At 58.6% G+C, this 21,186-nt stretch overlaps 7 protein-coding genes across 7 annotated transcripts; 6 read left to right on the forward strand and 1 right to left on the reverse strand.

Moving 5' to 3' along the window:
• Positions 1 to 1,001: 1,001 nt before the first annotated feature.
• ARP1 (Centractin) lies at positions 1,002 to 2,345 on the forward strand (the record flags this gene model as incomplete). The annotated part of the gene is made up of 4 exons (XM_066776569.1): positions 1,002 to 1,307; positions 1,403 to 1,861; positions 1,918 to 2,232; positions 2,283 to 2,345. 4 exons carry the CDS (start codon positions 1,002 to 1,004, stop codon positions 2,343 to 2,345), a joined length of 1,143 nt encoding a protein of 380 aa, XP_066632411.1.
• A 1,563-nt stretch (positions 2,346 to 3,908) lies between these two features.
• Positions 3,909 to 4,400, forward strand: SLS55_005119 (uncharacterized protein; the record flags this gene model as incomplete). The annotated part of the gene is made up of 1 exon (XM_066776570.1): positions 3,909 to 4,400. The coding sequence occupies one exon, from the start codon at positions 3,909 to 3,911 to the stop codon at positions 4,398 to 4,400; it is 492 nt and encodes a 163-aa protein (XP_066632412.1).
• Positions 4,401 to 6,502: 2,102 nt separating this feature from the next.
• Positions 6,503 to 7,576, forward strand: SLS55_005120 (uncharacterized protein; the record flags this gene model as incomplete). The annotated part of the gene is made up of 2 exons (XM_066776571.1): positions 6,503 to 7,208; positions 7,275 to 7,576. The coding sequence occupies 2 exons, from the start codon at positions 6,503 to 6,505 to the stop codon at positions 7,574 to 7,576; spliced, it is 1,008 nt and encodes a 335-aa protein (XP_066632413.1).
• A 2,762-nt stretch (positions 7,577 to 10,338) lies between these two features.
• TOM70 (TOM (translocase of outer membrane) complex component) lies at positions 10,339 to 12,442 on the forward strand (the record flags this gene model as incomplete). Its single annotated transcript, XM_066776572.1, has 4 exons — positions 10,339 to 10,651; positions 10,712 to 11,617; positions 11,669 to 12,142; positions 12,198 to 12,442. The coding sequence occupies 4 exons, from the start codon at positions 10,339 to 10,341 to the stop codon at positions 12,440 to 12,442; spliced, it is 1,938 nt and encodes a 645-aa protein (XP_066632414.1).
• Positions 12,443 to 13,073: 631 nt separating this feature from the next.
• Positions 13,074 to 13,550, reverse strand: SLS55_005122 (uncharacterized protein; the record flags this gene model as incomplete). Its single annotated transcript, XM_066776573.1, has 2 exons — positions 13,074 to 13,410; positions 13,465 to 13,550. 2 exons carry the CDS (start codon positions 13,548 to 13,550, stop codon positions 13,074 to 13,076), a joined length of 423 nt encoding a protein of 140 aa, XP_066632415.1.
• A 583-nt stretch (positions 13,551 to 14,133) lies between these two features.
• Positions 14,134 to 15,108, forward strand: SNF7 (ESCRT-III subunit protein snf7; the record flags this gene model as incomplete). The annotated part of the gene is made up of 4 exons (XM_066776574.1): positions 14,134 to 14,317; positions 14,483 to 14,687; positions 14,762 to 14,967; positions 15,026 to 15,108. The coding sequence occupies 4 exons, from the start codon at positions 14,134 to 14,136 to the stop codon at positions 15,106 to 15,108; spliced, it is 678 nt and encodes a 225-aa protein (XP_066632416.1).
• A 4,456-nt stretch (positions 15,109 to 19,564) lies between these two features.
• Positions 19,565 to 20,446, forward strand: SLS55_005124 (uncharacterized protein; the record flags this gene model as incomplete). Its single annotated transcript, XM_066776575.1, has 1 exon — positions 19,565 to 20,446. The coding sequence occupies one exon, from the start codon at positions 19,565 to 19,567 to the stop codon at positions 20,444 to 20,446; it is 882 nt and encodes a 293-aa protein (XP_066632417.1).
• Positions 20,447 to 21,186: the final 740 nt, after the last annotated feature.

Raw genomic sequence — 21,186 nt, forward strand, 5'->3', positions numbered from 1 at the left:
ACGCCGCTAAGGAGGCACAGACGATGACTTCAACAACGTCGTGATACCAGGAGAGAAAGACATTCAGGCTCGGACAACTTGGACGCTGCTTCTCTATCTAACCTCCCCCGCCACAGGATGCATTGGAGGCGAGACGGTCTTTTACCCGGATCCACCGAAGAAGGCGTCCAAAAGGGACCCTCCGCCAGACCCTATTGAAGTGGGTTTGGAAGTCGGCATGGCCTTGCTTCATAAGCATGGGGCAGACTGCATGCTGCATGAAGGTAGGGAGGTTTTGGCAGGTGAGAAATGGGTCATTCGCAGCGACTTGTGCGTTCGTAGGTAATGTGTGGTTGGGCCACGAACATCGACTTTTGCGGCGGACATACAGTCATAGCCGTACCTTGGAAAACATAGTTTTGGTGCTGCATATGCTGTCACACTGTTTGTTGAATACCAGCTTGGAGAGTGCACGGGCACAAGAGCAGACGCCGTTGGCCAGCACATCACTTCTAGACAAAAACTCTTCGGACCGCAACAGTCCTCGCGAAACACTACGAACACCTGTGAGTCCAGCATGAGCCCAGTGGTAAAAGAGCACCCTTGATACATGATGGGTGCAGCTTGATACCGGCAAGGAAATGAAAGTAGTGTACCACAGTGCGCCAGACGCCTTTGTTGACGCGTGATAGAGAGCGTGCTTTTTGAGATCTCTTGGCGCTGGGCGCTAGGTTTAGTCGCGGCCGGTGGTGGGTAGCACACACCGCCAATACGCGGCTTCTCTGCGGCTTCCACTTTTTGGCGGTGTGTGTGTAGCGGCGCTGTGGACCCTTGCAAGCGGCAAGCGGCGCGTCAACCTCGCGCAACGACAACACCAACGTGCTTGGACAAGCGCATCTGTTGCCACCCCATCGAAGCTCTGCTAAGAGCTCCCCAACTTCGGCGCGCAACCCTCTCCCGACCGCCGCCGCTCTCGCACCGACCAGCGCAATCGATAGACAAGCTACAACCAGTCCTCCGCCATGGGCTCCAGACTCCTCAACGCACCCATTGTGCTCGATAACGGCAGTGGAACAATTCGAGCGGGCTTTGCTGGCCAGGATCTTCCGAAATGCTATTTTCCATCCTACGTCGGCCGTCCGAAGCACGTCAGGGCTCTTGCCGGAGCTCTCGAGGGTGACGTCTTCATCGGACGGCGGGCACAAGAACTGAGAGGTCTGCTGAAGATCAACTATCCATTGGAGCATGGCATCGTCACGGACTGGGACGACATGGAAAGGATATGGCAATATGTCTACGCTGAGGAGCTGAAGACAGTGAGCGAGGATGTGAGTTTCCAGTTGTGTGCTGCCTCGTTCGAGCTAGCTGGCGTTCCCTCCGATTATTTGCTATGTCCATCCCGCTGACCATACGCGACACGCAGCACCCTGTCCTGCTCACCGAGCCCCCGCTAAACCCGCGCACCAACCGCGACACTGCAGCCCAGATCTTGTTCGAGACGTTCAACGTGCCCGCACTCTACACCTCTATACAAGCTGTCCTGTCACTCTACGCATCTGGTCGCACTACCGGTGTTGTCCTCGATGCCGGTGACGGCGTTTCCCACGCGGTGCCGGTCTATGGTGGATTCCAAATCAACAACGCGGTGCAAAGAATAGATGTCGCTGGGCGCGATGTGACGGAACACCTCCAGATGCTGCTGAGGAAAAGCGGCTACGTGTTTCACACGAGCGCCGAGAAGGAGATTGTGCGCAACATCAAGGAAACACACTCCTACGTCTGCCTGGATCCCGTCAAGGAGGAGAAGGAATGGTCGGGCAGCACTGCCAGAGCGAACGAGAAGAGCGTCGAGTACAAGTTGCCAGATGGAAAGAAGCTCAAGGTAAGCTTCCCCGGTCGCTGCGGCCTTTTTGCCTCCTTAATGACGAGCGAAATTAGATCGGCGCCGAGCGGTTCCGGGCTCCTGAGATCCTGTTCAACCCGGAGCTCATTGGATCAGAGTACCAAGGTGTCCACCAGCTCGTTGTCAACGCGATCAACAGGACCGATCTGGACCTGCGCAAGGATCTGTTTGGGAGCATTGTGCTCTCGGGCGGGTCCACGCTGACGAAGGGATTCGGCGACCGACTACTGCACGAGGTGCAGCGACTTGCGGTTAAGGACATGAGGATCAAAATATACGCGCCTCCTGAGCGCAAGTACACCACGTGGACGGGCGGCAGCATTCTGGCTGGGTTAAGCACGTTCAAGAAGGTCAGTCGCGCAACTACCCCTTAGCTAGCACGGAGGCTAATGATCAGCAGATGTGGGTGGAGAAGGACGAGTGGCAGGAAAATCCGGACATTATCCACCAGAAGTTCGCATGAGGTCTCGCGCAAGCCCCCTTCGGAGATTCGTCATTTCGCCTTGCATCAGCTTAGGGGCACGCTCATCATCACGCGGGGTGCTCACGACAACCATCCCCTTGGCCCCTCGGCGAGGCTCCCGAGCGAGCATCTTCCGGAAAGCGATCTACGTGTCATGCCGGCTCAGCCCTCTGGTTCCGGCTGGAGCCAGCGATTAGCCCTGCCAGGGTTGGCCTTCCCCGCATTTTCGCTTACCGCCGCGTTCCTGCTGTTTCTGTTACCAAATCCCGACTTCCCTTCTCCGCACTTTCGACTGCATTTGTCTGGACTGCAACACAATACCCCGGCGTTTGGCATTTTCACAAGGGTGAGGGATTTGACGGACTTCTCTTACGCAATGACACCCGGAGTGGCACGAATTACTTGATCCCAACAGACGCAAGGCCCCTCATTGACCGGCAGGAGCGGGGCGATGAGGCAATTGCTCGCGGCGGTCTGGGGTAGTGGACTAGGGGCGGGAGCAAAGTCTGGGGATGACGCTAGGACATGGCCGGCCAGGAACGCGAGAATGCCTGCTTGTGCGTTGCCGCTGTAGGAACGCCGTAGGACTAGGTAGGTAGCGTATTGCCGAGCATTGCAGCAGAAGGTTCTCGTTCAGCCTCCCCTGAGTCCTGTGACTGCGCGTTCGAGGCCACGATGGAGCAGGCACAGGCCAGCGCTGCGTCAGCGAGCACGTCCAGAGCATGAGCTGTCTGCCCCGGATCGCCGGCGTGCAGGCGACGGGTCCCCAGGACAACAGCACAGCAGGCGTTGTGCGGTGTGCGGTGTGCGGTGTGGCCGGGGCGGGCGTCATGGGCGGGCGCGGCCGCAGCTGCTTAGGTTGCCCTGCCCGTTGTTGAGGCAGGCGCCAGGCGCCAGGAGCAGAGGCACAGAGGCAGCGTCTGGGCCTCTTGCGCAGAGCACGCGGGCGGGAAGCGATCTCGCGATTCACGGGATGATTTCTGTTACGACGCCATTACCCCATATTTACTGTAGCGCATGGTCGCATCATCGCGCGGGCATCCAGTCAGCGACGCGGCTGTGGCACACGCGCCACACGGCGGCCTGGAGGTTACATAACGGAAACACCAGCAGCCAGAGCTGCAGGCACGGGACCGAAGCCGAAGCGCAGCCGCGACGAGGCGTGCGCAAAAATTGCTCCTGGCGCCCATGCCGCTAACTGCAAAGCGCGGTCTATTTCGACGCCCGCCAAGGATGCCAGACCGGCCCCGTGACGAACCCACGTTCTCAGGTTCTGAGGCTGCTTCCCCAAGCTGCAAAGCTCGTTCCCCAAGCTGCAAAGCGCTGCTGAGCTGTGACGCATGGCATCGTGACCTGATTTTTCGCCATTTGTTGCAATTTTTTCGCCCGGAAAGGGGCCCACGCCGTATAAGACGCCCAGCCGGCCCTCTGCCCTTACCACGAAGCATTGCAATCCCCTCCAGCATTCCTCTAGAACCACGGCTCAGTGTTCTCTGCCATTTCCTCTTTCGGACAGCAGCTACCACGCACCACCACCGCACCACCACACCCCAAATCCCAACCATGACCACCAGCCGCAACTACAGCATCACCGAGCCGCACCCCTCGGTGCCGGCTGCCACCACCGCCTTCCACTGGGGACGCGGCGGTGCGGGCAACGTGACGCGCATCAGCTCGAAGGAGGTGACGCCCGGGCCCTCAGCCACCGGCCCTGCCTCGCGCATCAAGCTTCCCGCCCCTCCCTCGGCCGGCCAGTACCTCACCGGACGCGGCGGCGCCGGCAACGTGCACCGCGAGCGCGCCATCTTCAGCTTCGACGAGGAGCTCCGCCAGCAGCAGCGCCTGCAGGAGGCGGCTTCGCCCGTCTACCACGTCGGCCGCGGCGGCTCCGGCAACCTCATCAACGAGGCCAAGCCCCAGACCATCCGCAAGGGCTCTGCCAGCTCGACCTTCTCCAACGACAGCGACGACAGCGTCCACTCGGCGCCGCACAAGGCCCGCCGCAGCTACGAGGGCGCCCGCAACTGGCTGAACCGCACGCTGTCGGCTCGGTAAACTCGCCCACGTCGACCTCCTTTCTTCCGGCAACTTCTTTCGGTTCAACATTCTCGATTCAACAACCACCTCCATTTCACCGTCATGGACTCCAGCGGGCTGGTCCTGATTCCCGCGTCTTGCAGAGCATTTTCGACGGCGCCTTCGGTTTTTTCCGTGGCATCTTTCAACCATTCACGCCCCCTTCCATCAACCGGATCGGGGCAACCAATTTCGAGGAATACGTTTTAGTAGCATCATAGGGAGCATCATCATCCGGAGGGACACCAACAAAAAGTTATTGAGCGATTATTGATTTGGGCGGGGCCTGGCAACCATCACATATACCCGGCGAGGAGTTTGGGAATTCCTCGTGGAGAGGGCCACAACGTTTCTAACTAGCATTTTCTTTTTCTTTTGTCACCATCGTACAACAACCAGCGGCGGATATACCCAACCCCCGGTGAGGGCGCTAGTCAACCCTAGCAAATTTTGATTTTAAATTAGCTCTCAAACTACCAAGTTGCCGTTCGGCGACTAATACTACCGAGTGGATTTCCACCAGACTTTGATTTTTGCCTGATGCTAAGCGAGCGTGGTGTGCCTTCTTCTTGTCTTTGTCAGCCTGGGCGGCTGGCTGTTCCCGGGCCAGGTGCTACCTTCACATGTAGATCAGCAGCGCAGCGGTTCCTTATATAGGGATTTGCGCTCCCGTTATATGCCGCCGCTCTGGAACAACAACAGCTGATGAGCGGCATTAACAGGACACTGGGCCCGCTTTCGATCTTCACGCTACGTGTCGCGGTGTCTTCTCCGGGCAGCCTCTCACGCCTTTACGGTGTACCTTTGGAGTAGCATGTGGATAGGACGCCTCGACACCGGGCGAGAGAAAGAACAGAGTGTCTAAAGGCGTTCACAATGGGCTGGTCGTCGGCCGAGCCAGCCGACGTCTCCGTGGAAGATCCACCAATCCGCAAGGCCGGAGGTTCGTGAAGGCTGCTGAGATGCTGGCGCAGGAGGTTGTCAGGCAGACCAAGCGCGCGGTTGTTGCCGGAGGCTAGGATCGGCCGGGAGAGACGACGAGGCTCGGATGGCGCCGAGCCGTGCAGTAGAAAATTTTAGACACAACTGACGTCGATCCAGAGGGGTCCAGCCAGCCGGCCAAGCCTTGCAGATTTTTCGTCCGGCCTTCTAAAGCCGTCGCCGTCTTCCGCTGATGTCATCATTTTCCGGGGAAGACGCCGCGGTCCTTGGCCTCATCCCACTGCAAACCGAGGGATGATTACTTCGCGGTGCCGAGGCGTCAACGACACGCCGCGGCACATTCTGGAAGCCGACCCCTTTCGTGTCCCGCATGCGTTCCCGCACAGCAAATCTCATCTCCAGCAGCGGGCCGCACGGAGCGCGCGTCGCCTAGGAATCTCCGAGCCCGAGATCCCACCAGGCTTCTTCCACCACAAGCCCACATGCCGAAGAATCGGCAGTCTCAAGCCCTGCATCCGATGGCCAAAGGCCCCTATTGCGCCATCGTGTCGGCGTCGCGGCTTTGTCTTTCTCGTCTTCGTGTCGCAGGTGCGGTCCACTCGAGCCCCAGAGCTGCGCCAAAGAACGCTCAAGGCCCGGTGTCTGGAGCACCCGCTCCGCTGCGCTTCTGCCATGATCGGGCCAAGTCCGATGAGCAGGCCCGATAGCCCATTTGTCATTTGGTCGAGGTACGAACATCTTTCCCTGCCCGGCTGTCTGCTCCGGCGGTCAAGCGCGCTCAGTGATCTCGTTGGTGGTTGCCACGAACATCTATCGCCGGCCGAGAGATGCGCACGCTGCCTCCTGGTTGGTCCGCTCTGGTCGGGCCCGCTGCCACGCCTCTCTTATCCGCCCCGATCTAGGGTCTTGATACATCTGGGGTCCTTGCAGACGTCACTGCGGTGAAAAGTAAACATTTTTTGTCCCGTTTGTCATAGCTCCCGGCACCCTCGACGATAACTGTCTTTTGTCTTCTGTCGTCGCCGCCGTAGCTACTTAATACACGCCGCTCCCTTTTCCATTGACGCCCCATTCGCTCAGTCCACCTCCCAAACTTCACTTCCCTGTATCTTGATACCCGAAAGCCAACTCCTTTCATCATGCCTCACTCCTTCACCGTCTACAAGGGCACCTCCACCGGGGGCATCGTCGAGGCCCAGACGACCCGCCCCGACCTCGTCGACGACCAGGTCTACGTCAAGGTCACGGCCTCGGGTCTCTGCGGCACCGACCTGCACTACCGCCACGCCGACATGGCGCTCGGCCACGAGGGCGTCGGCATCGTCGAGCAGGTCGGCCCGCGCGTCAAGAACCTCAAGGTCGGCGACCGCGTCGGCTGGGGCTACCAGCACGACGAGTGCGGCCACTGCAAGCAGTGCCTGACGGGCCAGGACGTCTACTGCCCGGAGCGCGCCATGTACGGCTTCGCCGACCTCGACCAGGGCTCGTTCGCGACGGGCGCCGTGTGGCGCGAGGCCTTCCTGTTCACCATCCCCAAGGACCTCGCCGACGAGGACGCGGCGCCGCTGCAGTGCGGCGGCGCCACCGTGTGGACGTGCTTCGACGACTACAACATCGCGCCCACGGCCCGCGTCGGCATCCTCGGCATCGGCGGCCTCGGCCACCTCGCCATCCAGTTCGCCGCCAAGCGCGGCTGCGACACCGTCGTCTTCTCCGGCACCGACTCCAAGAAGGACGAGGCCCTGAAGCTCGGCGCCCACGAGTTCTACGCCACAAAGGGCAAGACGGAGCTCGACATTGGCGCCCAGCTCGACGCCTTCCTCGTCTGCACCAGCGCCCACATCGGTAAGTTTTCTTCTCCCTTTCTCTCTCTCTCTCTCTCTCTCTCTCTCTCTCTCTAACACCTCATAGACTGGGCCACCTACATGCCCCTCCTCGCGCCCGGCGCCACCATCTTCCCGCTGTCGGTCGAGTCGGGCGACCTGGTCGTGCCGTACATGCCGCTGCTCCAGGCCGGCCTGCGCATCCAGGGCTCCATCGTCGCCAACCGCGCCACCCACCAGCGCATGCTCGAGTTCGCCGCCCGCCACCAGATCAAGCCGCTCGTCAACAAGTTCCCCATGAGCGTGCAGGGCATCGAGGACGCCATGAAGACGCTCGACTCGGGCAAGATGCGCTACCGCGGCGTGCTGGTGCCCGCCGACAGGCTGTAAATGTTTTTTTTTTTTCTTACCTTCACGATCGATCGAAGATGACCCTGTCTCTACGTGATTTTTTGAGAGATGTCTGTAACAAAACTTTTTTCTCTACTTTCATCATTATAGATAGCGTTGGCTTTTTTTGCTTCTAATTGGGGTTGTTGTTGTTGTTGTCAAACAAAAATTGGGATTATAGATGGGATGCCGGAGAGAATGGCTTTGTTGAAAGTCGGTAGACCATTAAAGATTAATGACACTCATGAGGAGAAAAAAGACCCTCCCTCATCATTAGCAGACAAGCTGTTTAGATTTCATCGTGATAGAATGTTGACCTTGGCGTATCCCTAAGGAGTGGTTTCTACGGTGCAACGGTCAGCTGGCAGGTATCCGGGTCAAAGCTCCTGCTCCCCACCAGGCTCGTTGCTGCACGGGCACATAGTCGTAGTTGCCATACCACATGCTTCTCCTCAGTACCATGCGGTATAAAGCACGGGTGGTCTACGAGCAGAGGGGATCTCTCCATCTTTCCACTCCATCCTCGCGCGTACATGATCACTCAACCCCGGACAGTTACCAGGCTAAAACTTTTTTCTTTCTTTCTTGGTCGTTTCCGAGCTTGCTCTATCGCTAGAATGGAGCAGACGTTGGCGCGAGTGGCGACAATGCAGGACTCGCAGTGCGCAAATGGGGATCGTGTTCAATCGGACTGAATGTTACTGTTAGGCACAAGATGGTAATGATGTTGTTCAACATCAAAGTATCCTGTTGCTGCTCCCTGAAAATCTGTAGCTGATGGCACCGTTGATACCGTGGACACTTTAGATCTTTCTTAGCCTAATCGGTATCGAAACAAGAAGAGGGGAGAAAAGTCGAAGTTTCCCGCTGGTCCCTGTTGTTCCAGGAGCTGTAGCAGAATACCTCAATGACGAAGGCTGATTGTAATGGCAACATGGAGTTTATATTTATAGCTACACGGGGGAAGTCTCCCAGAGCACACATCACCCGCCCAAACGCCATGCACACACACACACACACACATGCCCCCCACCGATCAACCCTCCTTCCCCTTCTTCGCCTCAACCACCCTCCCCAACCCGAACCCCCTAACCCCATTGCTCACCCACACCCACTCGCCCACCGCCACCGTCTCCCGCGCGACCGGCTCCTCCATGCACAGCCCCTTCTTCAACGCCCACCGCCGCGTCGTGCCGCGCTGGCCACCCGCACCCGCCACCGCCTTTGGGCTGCGGATGCTGTGGCCCCACCGACCTGCGAACGGCTCCCTTAGCTCCCCTTCGTCGCCAAGCTTGCTGGAATGATGATGATGATGATGATGATGATCTGACGAGGTGGTGATGGTACCTTGTTCTTCGTCTCCTTCTACTCTTCCAACATCTTCTTCTTCTTCCCCTGATGGAGATGAGGAGGGAGAAGAGACGTTGTTGGGCACCCCCACCGGCGGCGTCACCCACCGGCCGCCCCGGTAAAAGTACGCGCTCGTGAAGCTGCCCTCGGTCATCTCGCCGACCGAGTTCCACAGGAGGACTTCGTGCAGGGTGCCGGTGGCGGCGGGAGCGGTGGCGGGTACGGAGCGGGCGCGGGCGGCGTCGTAGTGGGCGCGGTGGGTGGTTTTGAGGAGGGTGTGCGGGGAGGTGGGGGTGGGGGCGGTGTCGACGGTGAGGGTCCAGGAGGGGGAAGAGGAAGAGGTGTTGGCGGCGTCGCCCGGGCCGAGGACGAGGGCGCCGCCGGTGCGGGGGGAGGGGGTGAATGGTTTGCTTGGGGGCGGTGGTGGTGGGGTGAAGGAGGTTGGGTAGAGGGAGGAGAGGGGGGTGGCCGGGGTCGTGGCCATGTCGGTCTGCATGTCGCCGGAGCGGTTGAAGAGGACGCGGACCTGGGGATGGGTGTTACTGCTGTTGGGTTCGGTTTGGGATGAAGGGTTTACCTTGAGTGGTGATTCAGTGTCACCGTTCTTGCTCCTCCACGATTCTACTTCTTGGTTTAACAAAGACTCGAGCTCTTTGCCGTCGGCGAGCTTCTTTGCGACCTCGGCCCATTCGAAATGCTGTGCTGCTTCAAGCATTCGGTCCCGGTGATAGCGGAGCATGTAGAAAGGAGTGCAAGACGAGAAGCTCACGACATCCGAGCTGTTCTCGGGACTGGAGCGGAGAGCCGGATCATGGCGGACAGATGTGAAGAGAGAGAAAGAAGCTGGTTGAGCTGACATTTTGCGTGAGGTGTTGTCTTGGGAGGCAACGAGTAATGTGGAGCTGCTGCAGCGATAGCGACTGACCGTGTCCGCTCGGGAACAGAACTTAGCCCAGGACCTGGGGAATGCAGACGAGGCAGGGCAGTGCAGTGCGTGTGCCAAATCAAGGTATATCAGCAACCGGTAATGCTCAGTGCAGTGGAGCGGTGCTGGCAGTCACGTGAGCGCGGCCGAGAGGGGAAATCGAGAGTCGGAGGGGCCACCGAGGGCGGTTAGTGGGTGACAGCTGGCGGACGACAGGGCAGGTGCTAGATGCAAGTGCGGTCAAACGGTGCTTGGCCGCGAGGTTCGGCGTTAATGGGAGGGCGGTGGTTCGACGGCGGCGGCGCGATGACGGCTTGAGCGAAGATCCGGCTGGTGCGAGCTCCAAGGAAAAGTGCTCCAATCCTCAACTCGGGCGCGTCACCCTCCACCCAATTCTCCTCCATCCACCCCACCATCCCCCGCCGTCCGCCCGTCGCGAGGTGCCTAGAAGCCGCGACCTGCCCATCGCCAGCCGACACACTGCGCCATGTCCAGCAATCCCGAGCTCCCCATCCCGCGCCCGGCGCAACCCATCACCCTCGACTCCAACCTCGCCGCAGGGGCCGGCTCCGCCTCGCTATGGGACCGCATATCCTCCTGGGCCGCCGAGCATAAGGCCGTCGTCTACACCATTGCCGGCGTGACGGTTTTGGTGACGGGTGCCGGCGCCGTCTACTACTTCGGCGGCGACTCGAAGAGACCCGAATCGGCCAAGGCCAAGAAGAACAGGAAGCAGAAGGAGCGGAAACGGGCAAAGCAGGCTGCCGACGAGGCTGCCGCGAAGGAGGCTGAGGCTGCAGGTATGCCTCCATTGCCTGCGTAAGCTTCGTTGTTCGTGCATGTGCTAATTGCGTCAGCAGCCGCAAGGAAGCCCTCGGTATCCGACGCCACCGACGACGACCTGCCCTTCGTCGACGAGGCCATTGCCGCCGGCCTGACCCCTGATGTAAGTCGAGACAGCCTGTGCACGCAATTGAGTCTAACACTGGCCCAGGAGCGCAAAGACTTCGCCGCGAAGCTCAAGGCTGCCGGCAACAAGGCGTATGGCTCGAAAGACTACAACCGCGCCATTGATCTGTACACCAAGGCTATTCTCTGCAAGCAAGACCCCGTTTTCTACTCGAACCGCGCCGCCTGCTGGAATGCCATGTCCAACTGGGAGAAGGTCATCGACGACACCACCGCTGCAATTAACCTGGACAACGAATATGTGAAGGCTCTGAACAGGCGCGCCAATGCCTACGAGCAGGTCGATATGTTTAGCGAAGCTCTCCTTGACTACACTGCCAGCTGCATCATCGACAGTTTCCGCAACGAATTGAGCGCCCAGAGCGTTGAGCGTCTGCTGAAGAAGGTCGCCGAGGCCAAGGGCAGGGCCATTCTTGCCAAAAAGGAGAAGAAGCTCCCGAGCCCTACTTTTGTTTCCAACTACCTCCAGAGCTTCAGGCCCAAGCCGCCGCCAGCTGGCCTGGAGCCTGAGGCCGACTTGGATGAGGAGACTGGCAAGGGCCAGCTGCGCAAGGGTTTGATTGCTCTCAACCTCAAGACTGCGGATGGTTACACCGAGGCTGCCCAGGCTTTTGACAGGGCGCTGGAACTCGGTGATTTGGGCGAGCACGAGGCTTTCGCGTACAACATGCGTGGTACCTTCAAGTACCTCAAGGGTGATAACAAGGACGCTTTGGCCGACTTGACCAAGAGCGTTGAACTTGACCCCTCGCTGACGCAAAGCTTTATCAAGAGAGCGAGCATGCACCTCGAGCAGGGTAAGCGACCAAGACAAAAACGTGAAATTGGCGCAAGCTAACTGATGATAGGCGAGAGAGACGCTGCTGCTGCCGACTTTGAGCAGGCCATGGGCCAGAACTCTGAAGACCCCGATATTTACTACCACCGTGCCCAGCTTCACTTCATCCTTGGAGAGTTCGCCGAGGCCGCAAAGGACTACCAGAAGTCCATCGATCTCGACAAGGACTTCATCTTCTCGCACATCCAGCTCGGTGTCACCCAGTACAAGATGGGAAGCATCGCCTCTTCCATGGCCACTTTCCGTCGCTGCATGAAGAACTTCGAAAAGGTCCCTGATGTGTACAACTACTACGGTGAGCTCCTGCTCGACCAGCAGAAGTTCCAGGAAGCCATTGAGAAGTTTGATGCTGCCGTCGAGATGGAGAAGGCCACCAAGCCGCTGGGCATGAACGTCCTGCCCTTGATCAACAAGGCCCTCGCCCTGTTCCAGTGGAAGCAGGACTTCGGAGACGCCGAGGAGCTCTGCAAGAAGGCTCTTATCAGTAAGTACCGCCTTAGCCATGGCCATTCGAGTATTGTATCTGACCTAGCTTACAGTCGACCCCGAATGCGATATTGCCGTTGCAACCATGGCCCAGCTTCTCCTCCAACAGGGCAAGGTCCCAGAGGCGCTCACGTTCTTCGAGCGGGCCGCTGAGCTTTCGAGAACCGAAGGCGAGATTGTTAACGCACTCTCGTATGCCGAGGCGACCAGGACGCAGCTCGAGGTCCAAGAGAAGTACCCGCAGCTCGCTAGCCGTCTCGGTGCGATGGGCGCCGGCATGCCTGCAATGGCTCGCTAAAATTACCGTACGGATGAATAAAATCATAGTTACACCTGTAATCTCCTTGTCCCTTTTCCAAAATTCCGTTTGAGCTCTGATGCACCTCGAAATAACACTCTTCTCTCTTGTACTTATCATCCAGCCTTTCTCTCTTCGCACCTTGTGCTCGTTTGGCAGAGGTTGCGACATTCTAAGCGCGTTCATGTGGTGTGGGATCCTTTTTCTATGGTTATATCTGGAGCGCAGACTTGGGAGCAATTTTCTCCAATTTGTTGGGAGAAGGCTCCTTCAGTCCTTCGAAGTGCTCCTTTAGAAGGTCCGAGGCTTGATATCCCGTCGTTTCATGGGTGTGTGTACGTGTGCGTCAAAGAACAATCAATCTAGGAGGTGGTGTTCACGCAAGATGTTTGGGAAGCTGGAGCTGGTATCGCCAGCGTGTTCTCTTACAACTCCTAATTCGGTATGGGTAGGGAGCAAAAGGGACATTTGACAAGTACGGCGCATGCGGGGGTGAGCCATAATGGAAATTTCTTATGTTGCAGCTCTTTCAACGGCAGGCATGCTCGTTCCCAACCAGCTTCTCAGTCTGAAGCCTATGCCAGTCTGACACGAAATGGCCCCTGCAGAAGCCCGCCAGAAATCCTTGGGTTTAGCAACCCAAGGCATCAATTTCGGCGTCGGCTTTCTTGCGTGCGTCCACGGCTTTTTCGTAGTTGTCAAGCTTGATATCCCCAGCAGTCCAGAGCATGATGGCCTGGACATAGACACCATCCGCCACATTCTTCTTCTGCGCCATCTGACTACGCCTGTTGGGGGGTGGTGATCGGACATAGCCGACGATGTTCAGCCACGCGCCAACGTCCAAGTCGGTGCACTTCACGGATTCGAGGACATGGTCGATGTTGACACGCGCAATGACGGAGGGTTTTGTGGGGTAGGCATGCTTGAGGATCAAGGTTCCGGTGCGGGCGTCGTAGCTGTCGACACTGCACGCTGCTTGTCAGGACTCTGTGCTCGCGGGCCGGCGTCGGGGAGCTCACCAGCCCAGGAAACGCGCCTTGTCGCCCGCACCCATGCGCGGGAGGTCCGAAAGGAAGACCAGCCGACTAGGCGTCGGACCGTTCATGGCGCGACGAGGTCAGCGAGGACGACGCGGGTCGCATGTCGCACGTAGGGAGCGAAAGGGGCGCGCGGCGGCGTCGCGTGGGCCCGGAAAGGTCAGGGAGCGGGCAGGCAGTGGTATCGCGGGGGCGCGTGGGACCGTGGTTGGAGGTCCAGATTGAGGCTCGCGGCGGCACGTGCTCGCGGCGGGCGCTGCATCATCGGCCGTCTGCTTCCTTGTGCTTCACCTTCCCCCATCACTCGCCCGCACCTCGGACGTGCACTCTCCGACCAGGCTTCCACTTTTCGCCCTCCCCGATCGCCAGACGACGCCAGGCAGCAGGCTATCCGCCGTGTGTATTGACCTCGTCCCTCCTCGCTCTCTGCCTTTCCACGCCTGATCCCCGCCCGCCAACGTGCAACCAACGTTCTTCCGCTGCGCAGAGCGCCCCGCCGCCCGCGCGCAGATCGGTCCACGCCCTCGTCGCCGATACAAGCAAACGACCACCACCACCCCCTCTGCACCCGCTCCGCTCGAGGCCCGCGACCTCCGCCGAGTGCGCTTCGCTTGAGACGACCGTCACCGCCTGTCCGAGAAACCGTCAAACATGTCTGGCTGGGGGCTGGGTTGGTTCGGCGGTGGAGCGGCGAAAAAGAAGGATGCGCCCAAGAACGCCATCCTGCAGCTGCGCGGCCAGCTGGAGATGCTGTCCAAGCGGGAGAAGCACCTCCAGCATCAGATGGATGAGCAGGACGCCATCGCGCGGAAGAACGTCAGCGCGAATAAGACCGGTAAGGCGCAGCCGCTGGGGCCCTCTCGATTCATGTTGTTGGGCCGCGCTTGCGATTCCACCACCACCACCACCACCACCGCAGCCACGCACTACTTCCGCCCTGCGCACCTCTCTTGTGGCTTTCGAACGTGATATGCTGACGGCCATGTTCCCGGCATCGCAGCTGCCAAGTCCGCGCTGCGGCGTAAGAAGCAGTTCGAGCACTCGCTCGAGCAGACGCAGAGCCAGATCATGACTCTGGAGCGCGAAATCTACTCGATCGAGACGGCCAACATCAACAAGGAGACGCTCGACGCCATGAGAAACGCCGGCACCGCCATGAAGCAGATCCACGGCAGCCTCACCATCGACAAGGTGGACCAGACCATGTACGTCTCGTCGCGCCAAGCCGTCGTGAAAATCATTCCGAGCGCGGGAACGCTAACATTGCCGTTTTCGACAGGGAGGAGCTGCGGGAGCAACACGCCATCGGCGAGGAGATTTCCGACGCCATTGCCCAGCCCATGGGCCAGACGCTCGACGAGGACGATCTGGACGAGGAGCTCGCCGAGCTGCAGCAGGAGGAGCTGGACAACAAGATGCTGGAGACGGGCCAGGTCCCGGTCACGGACAAGGTCTCGAGATTACCGACGGGCCCTCAAGGAGAGCGTAAGACACTGCGTCCGCACGGTTTGGCGTCTTGATTGGCTGACATTTTGACCTGCAGTTACCGGCAAGAAGCCTGCCCGTGCCGAGGAGGAAGACGACGAGGAGGAGCTGCGGAAACTTCAACGAGAGATGGCCATGTAATGTCGGGTTTTCATCTCGAGGCAAGACTCGTGGGCCTGCTCTGTGTACCCCTTGGCAGAGGCAGCGTTATGCCCTCTCCACTTTTTTATCCCCCCCGCTCGGCCTGTTCAACCCCCCGACTGGCTATTCTTTGCATCGCGTTTACACTGCTCGGTCTCCGGAGTTTGGGTACATGCGGTTTTCCTCCCCCTTTTTTCAGCTCGTTTTCATTCTGCTCGATGTTCTCTCAGAGTGGGAGTCAGACATACTCTTCGATGCAAATCAATGGGACGTAGCAATGGCGACATGTCTGTGTGTCCGTGTGTGTGTGTGCAGCGTGTGCCTCTTTTTTAGGTTTTGCGTGAGTTGTGGATACTGGGTGTTTATAGATGACATGTTTTCTTGTTTCCCGAATACCAAATCATCATATCATGGAGCTTCTTCTTGTCCCGTTCTCCTGGATTGCCTTTCTCTTACTTTCCGCCCCCAGATCTGCATCCACGTGTCCAGGCCAGTGCACTTCGTCGTATTTTGTCTGCGCTCTCCAGCAGCAGATCGAAAACAATGGCGTTATAGAAGACCATTGGCAAACTTCTACGGCGTCGCACCTCTGCAGATCCAGCAAACTGCTAACTTTCTGCGCTCATATACAAGTCATGAACCTTTGTAACACTGGGAGTCGGGCCCGACTTCTCTTTGCATCCGGCCGTAAAGGCTTGACAGCATTACCCGCGGTTCGTCATCGTTCCTCTTCTCTGCAGAGTTACATGAGACATCACTCAGCATCACTGGGGTAGTTATAGTGCCATCATTCCATTGTAATGCTGAAGTGTCGGCAATGACAAGGATGATGACATCGCATGATGCACCTTCAAGCTGACGCTTTCATTGATTCTGGAAGCGGTATTGCTCTCTATGAAGAAGTATGGCGGAACCAACCGGCCAGTAGTCGTAGTCGTTCTTTTTCATGCCTCTGGTCTTGTTCAGAGTTGAGATCCTTGAGCGTCGAAGTTGGGCCCAGTTGCTTCCCTTAGCATTTTGAACCCTTCAATTCCGTCAGATGGGGTCAAATGATACCGGGAAAGCACGTCGGGTGGGTTGGCCGCGTCCGTGCGAGTGCCTTCTTCAAGGTGCCTTCCTCAAGGTGGCTTTCTCAAGGTGCCTTCGGCCAGGGTCCAGCACGACATCGTGACCTCTTCAGGTTGGTGTTGAAGCAGGTGCACATGGCCCCAATTCCCTCGCCTATCTATCACATGCAGACCCTTACCCTCCCGGTGACGAACAATCAGGTCTGTGCACATGGTGTTGAGCAGTCACCGGGAGGGCCCGTCGCTTCCGCCACACGCGTGGCCGCAACCGCATCTGGTAGTATCAAGACCACGCGCTTGCCACCACCACCCAATCAGGCCGGACATGCCATCACGCGGTGTCCAAGCGCCAAAACACGCCTGCCCCACGACCAGTTGCCCCGAGGACCCTGCACCGGGCGGCCGGGCGGTCCATGTGCCACCCTCCGCAGTCCGCCCGCCCTCCTCTCCATATAAAGCCGCCCTCCTCCCAACCCAAACACCTCTTTTTCTTCTTCAGCTCTCTTTGCCTTTTGGCTTAGATCAAGTGTAGTTTCTGTTCTTTTTAGTTTAATCTCTAGAACGCCCCCTACGGGGGGCACTTCTTTTGATTAAACTAGTTTTTGGAAACGGGCTGGTGGCCTCTGGGCTCCGCTTATGTCACTGGTCACGGTGTCGCCGGTATTGCACTGCCTCCGGCCGACGCGAACTTCTCTTTTTCGTTGAGGCAGGTCCACCTTGCGTGGGCCCTCGAGGAAGAAAAGGAAGAAAGGAAAAGAAGAAGATTGCCGTTGTCGGCGGCGGGGGGAGAGGCGCTGTTTGTGATCATCACCGCGCCGCGACAGACATGCGCTTGGTTCGCAACTTTTGCTGGTGTGGACGGCGGCGGCGGCACTGATGCGCATGTCGCCATCACCGGACTTGGGCGGCGGGAACGTCACTGAAAGCCCGTTCGTTGTCCTGTTTCGTGTCACCAAAACATTTCACTCAGCCTGCTGAAGTCAAGGTCAGGGAAGCGCATGCCTGGCGGCGTCGGAAAGTGCAGGCAGTCAAGAGAAAAGGCCTACCCAGCAGCCTCGATGCGATTCTCGTTCACTGTTTCCTGTCACCCACCGTGCATGGTACGACAATGGACGCAAATTTGCAAGCGAACTCATCCACCACCGCGTTTTGATGACTTCTTCAACAGCGGGTACCTATGGAGGCAAACGCGCAAGGTGCAGGGAATCTGCAGCTTACCGCGACGTATAGCGGTAGCTCAATGACAGGCGGCTAGGAAGCGGAAAGCGTTCCAAGATCTGCAAAGCTGACGTTGCGAAAGGGAACAGAGATTCGGATGTGACTTGTCTCTTCATCAGTGTTGCACATACACGGTTTCAACCGAAAGGAACAATAAGGCCTGCCGAGCGTTGAAAACAGAGGCGGTCGGAGGATCTGCAGCCCCCCAGACGGCAGAGTTCAAACGGGTCTGAGACAAGAGGTCTGCTGCACGAGGCATGGAAACGTCAAGTCGAGGCGAAGGTCTAGCTGCTCGGCGGGACGCGGATAGGGCTGATGAAATGCAATAAGGGAAATAGATTTCCACGCGCACTTTGCTGGGTGTCAAGTCAGTTGGTCAAAAGGTGAAGAAGGCAGAAAAGAGAAGAGCCGGGAAATCTGCTCACGCAATGTTCCTCATTAGCCGCGCAACCCTCGACGATGGGACAGGTGCAGAAGTGGAGGTGGCCTCGACCACGTAAAATTGGGGCTAATTTGCGGACAATCTAAGTAAAGAAACAGCTTAATTTACTCCACCTGCAACACGCTGCAAAGGTTCCATTTAGCCGCCCACGACTCGGCGCTAGCCTGCAAACAGCACCAGTAGCGGCAAGCCACCACCGACGACTGCTCAACTCCCACACCCGTACGCGGCGCCCAATGCCCTCAAGCGGCCCTGTTCCCATTTTCTCTGCGGAGCTCAGCCCGATGGCGGCCGTCACCGCGACCCACTCGCCCATTCACAGACGGATCCGGTTGCTGCCCGAGGTGGTCGACCCCCAGGGCAGAGCATATTGCTGCAGTAGTCGGACAGCCGTGAAATGAGCATGTGAGTGTTTCTGAGAACATGTCAAAGCTCCTGGAGGCTGGTGCTGGTGCCTCGTGCCGAACGCGGTGCGCACTTGCTGTCTGCCATCAACGCCATCGCACAGCCTAAGCGCTCAGCGGCTCCCGAGTTGCACAGCAGCCCGCCTGCTCCACTTCCCGCCTCCCTGCCTCCTGCTTTCTCGAAATCCGCCTGTCTGTCCTGTTCAGCCGTGGATCCCGCTGTCTGCCTTGGCCGCCGTTCTCGCCTCTCTGGCCGCCGAGCATGGATGACCTGGCTAGCCGCCGCCTTCGCCTGCACAGTATTTCCAATGCCGCATTCGACAAGGGCCCCCGGGAGACCTGCTGGTCCAAGCGTGCCGCAGCCACCCAACATCTTGCAGGAGGCGCTTGTCATGACCCCTGCCCGATTCCTGCGTTCGAGAAGTGCTCGAATCCTTGCTCTTTCATATACGCTCTCTCGCTCACGCCTCCAACCTGCAGCCAACCTTTCCCAAGCCTGCTCCCGCTCACCTCTCTTCTATGGCGAAGTCATGTGGGTTGGTGGCACAGTGCCACAGTGACTTGTCCTGGCTAACTGCTCCTGCCACTTTACACCTCAGAGAGGCGCCCCGTTGGCTTGCTGCCAGAACTGGCCTAGCCCAAAGGTCTGCCGCTAGCCGTGTGAAGCAGGGGTAGCACGGGAGGGAAGAAAGGGCTGCGGCATGGGTGTTGGCTGCAGCCGGGATGCATGCTGGACATGCTTCCCGCTGCGCCCAAAAACCAAAGTGCAGCCGTAGCTTTCCTTCGCCTCTCAGCCTCTTTATAAAATCATCCGACGCTGACTGTTTGCTTGCTGCGTCGCTGACCCGATTCAAACGCACAAAGTTTCCCTGCCGTGCACCCACACTTCGCTCCCACCACCTAGCTTATACACACGCCGGCCCTCGATTGGACGAGCAAACGGCGGGCTGGGATCCGGTCCCCACAAAATTTCCGTCTTTGCTGCTTTCCCTTTTCGTTTGCCGCCCGTATTACTCGACCCTCGTCTCACGTATCGGCCCTTGTTCCTCGTGCAACATCAATCTGGGGACGGCGCTTAAGTTTTTTTCTTTCTCGGCGGGATTGAAGAAAAGGCGTCTGCCCTGCATTTCGCCCTTACGACCGTGGGACCACGGCCGACTTTCTCCCAACTCGCCTGTCGCACTTCCTCCATAGTCTCTCATTGCGCTGGGAATAGGAAAGGCACAACAAAGGGCCTTCTTTGGCCTTCACCCAGCACTACCAACAGCAAACAGCAACCCAGGGCAACATCGAACCGACTGGGAAGGCAAAAGACACCCTCCAAGATGTCGACCTCACGGACCATCACCTCCATCCTTCTCACCATCCTCCTGGCGGCAGCCCACCTCACCACCGGCAGCCCCATATCCTCACAGGACACGCAAGCCCGCTCCCCCCACAACACCCACGACCGCCGCGGCGGCACGCCCGACCTCTCCCGCCTCACGCTCCCGACCATCGCCGGCGCCGCGACGCCGCTGCCCACGCCGCCGGCCGGCTACAAGCTCAAGCACGTGGCGCTGGGCGTGGGGACGCAAAACTACACGTGCAGCGGCAACGGCTCCGCCACGCCCTCGTCCGCCGGCGCGCTCGCCTCGCTCTGGGACATCGGGCCCTTCCTCTCGTCGCCGCTGGGCCGGCTGTTCGAGGACGCGCTGCCGCCGCTCGCGCTGGCCATGTACGGCGCCCTCTCTTCTTCCCCCTCCTCCTCCGCCGCTACCGACCACACCTGGTGGGACGCCGTCATCGCGCAAATGCCGTGGGAATCCACCGCCACCGGCTCCTCCTCCTCTTCCTCGTCCTCGTCCTCCGGCCTGCCCTCCTCCGCCTTCGGCGAGCACTTCTTCTCCTCCACCCTGACACCGACCTGGGACCTCTTCCCTTCGGCCGACGGCGCCAATATCGACGACGTCGTGTTCCAGGGGACGAAAGAAGGCAGCGCGGCCGCGCCGGCCGACGCGTGCGCCGGGCTGGAGGGCGAGGGCGCCGTGCCGTGGCTGTACCTGACCAAAGCCGCGACGACCGACGACGGCATCGCCGCCGTGTACCGCGTCGTGACGGCGGGGGGCACGGCGCGGGACGACGCGTGCGCGGGGTTGGAGGAGGGGGGCGAGGGCGGGGAGGTCGAGGTTAAATATGCGGCCGAGTATTGGTTTTATGGGCCGTGATGTGGTTGGTGTGATGGGGGTTGGTTGGTTTGGTTTGGTTGGTGGGGGGAAGGGGTTTAGAGGGGGATGGATGGATGGGACGGGAAAGAATCGCGGGAAAGAGTTGGATCGCTCGCTGCGTGTGTTTGAACGGATTGGAAATGGTGGTTTTTTCTTTCTTTCTTCTTTTTTTCTTCTTCTTCTTCTTCTTCTTCTCTCTCTCTCTTCCGATATTTCCCCTCCACACTTCTTTTCTGTAAACAAACTTCTTATATAGCCATCATCGTAGAGGGGCTTTTCCCTCCAGTAATTCACGACTTTCCTCCTCATCATGCGGAACCAGCCATCAGTCGTACTCAACCGTCCGCAGCAGCAGCAGCGTTCCATCCTGGGGAAAACGTCGAGGTGAAAGCGCAAAGTCGCGGCGCCCGATTTCCAGAGACTAACAGGGTCTAGAATGCTTACATCACAGGCTGTGTGTATACCACACTATACACACATTGTACGTACATGAGAAGTCTATCATAAAAAACAACAGAGAGAGAAGGGAGATACTCCGATCGAGCATGAAACGGCCAAACAAGAAAGAAAAGGAAAAGGGAAACGTGAAAGATCGTGCACATGCCCTTTTCCCTTTTTTCTTATTCCCGTCCCCATCTCGTACACACCCATATCCTCGTTTTTACTCGTCATCAACCCGAAGAGGAACGGAAGGGGAAAAAGAGAACACTTGTCCCACCTTATTTTCTGCCTGCCCTGCC

This window comes from Diplodia seriata, assembly GCF_021436955.1.
Source record: "Diplodia seriata strain FDS-637 chromosome Unknown scaffold_5, whole genome shotgun sequence".
NCBI lineage: Eukaryota > Fungi > Ascomycota > Dothideomycetes > Botryosphaeriales > Botryosphaeriaceae > Diplodia > Diplodia seriata.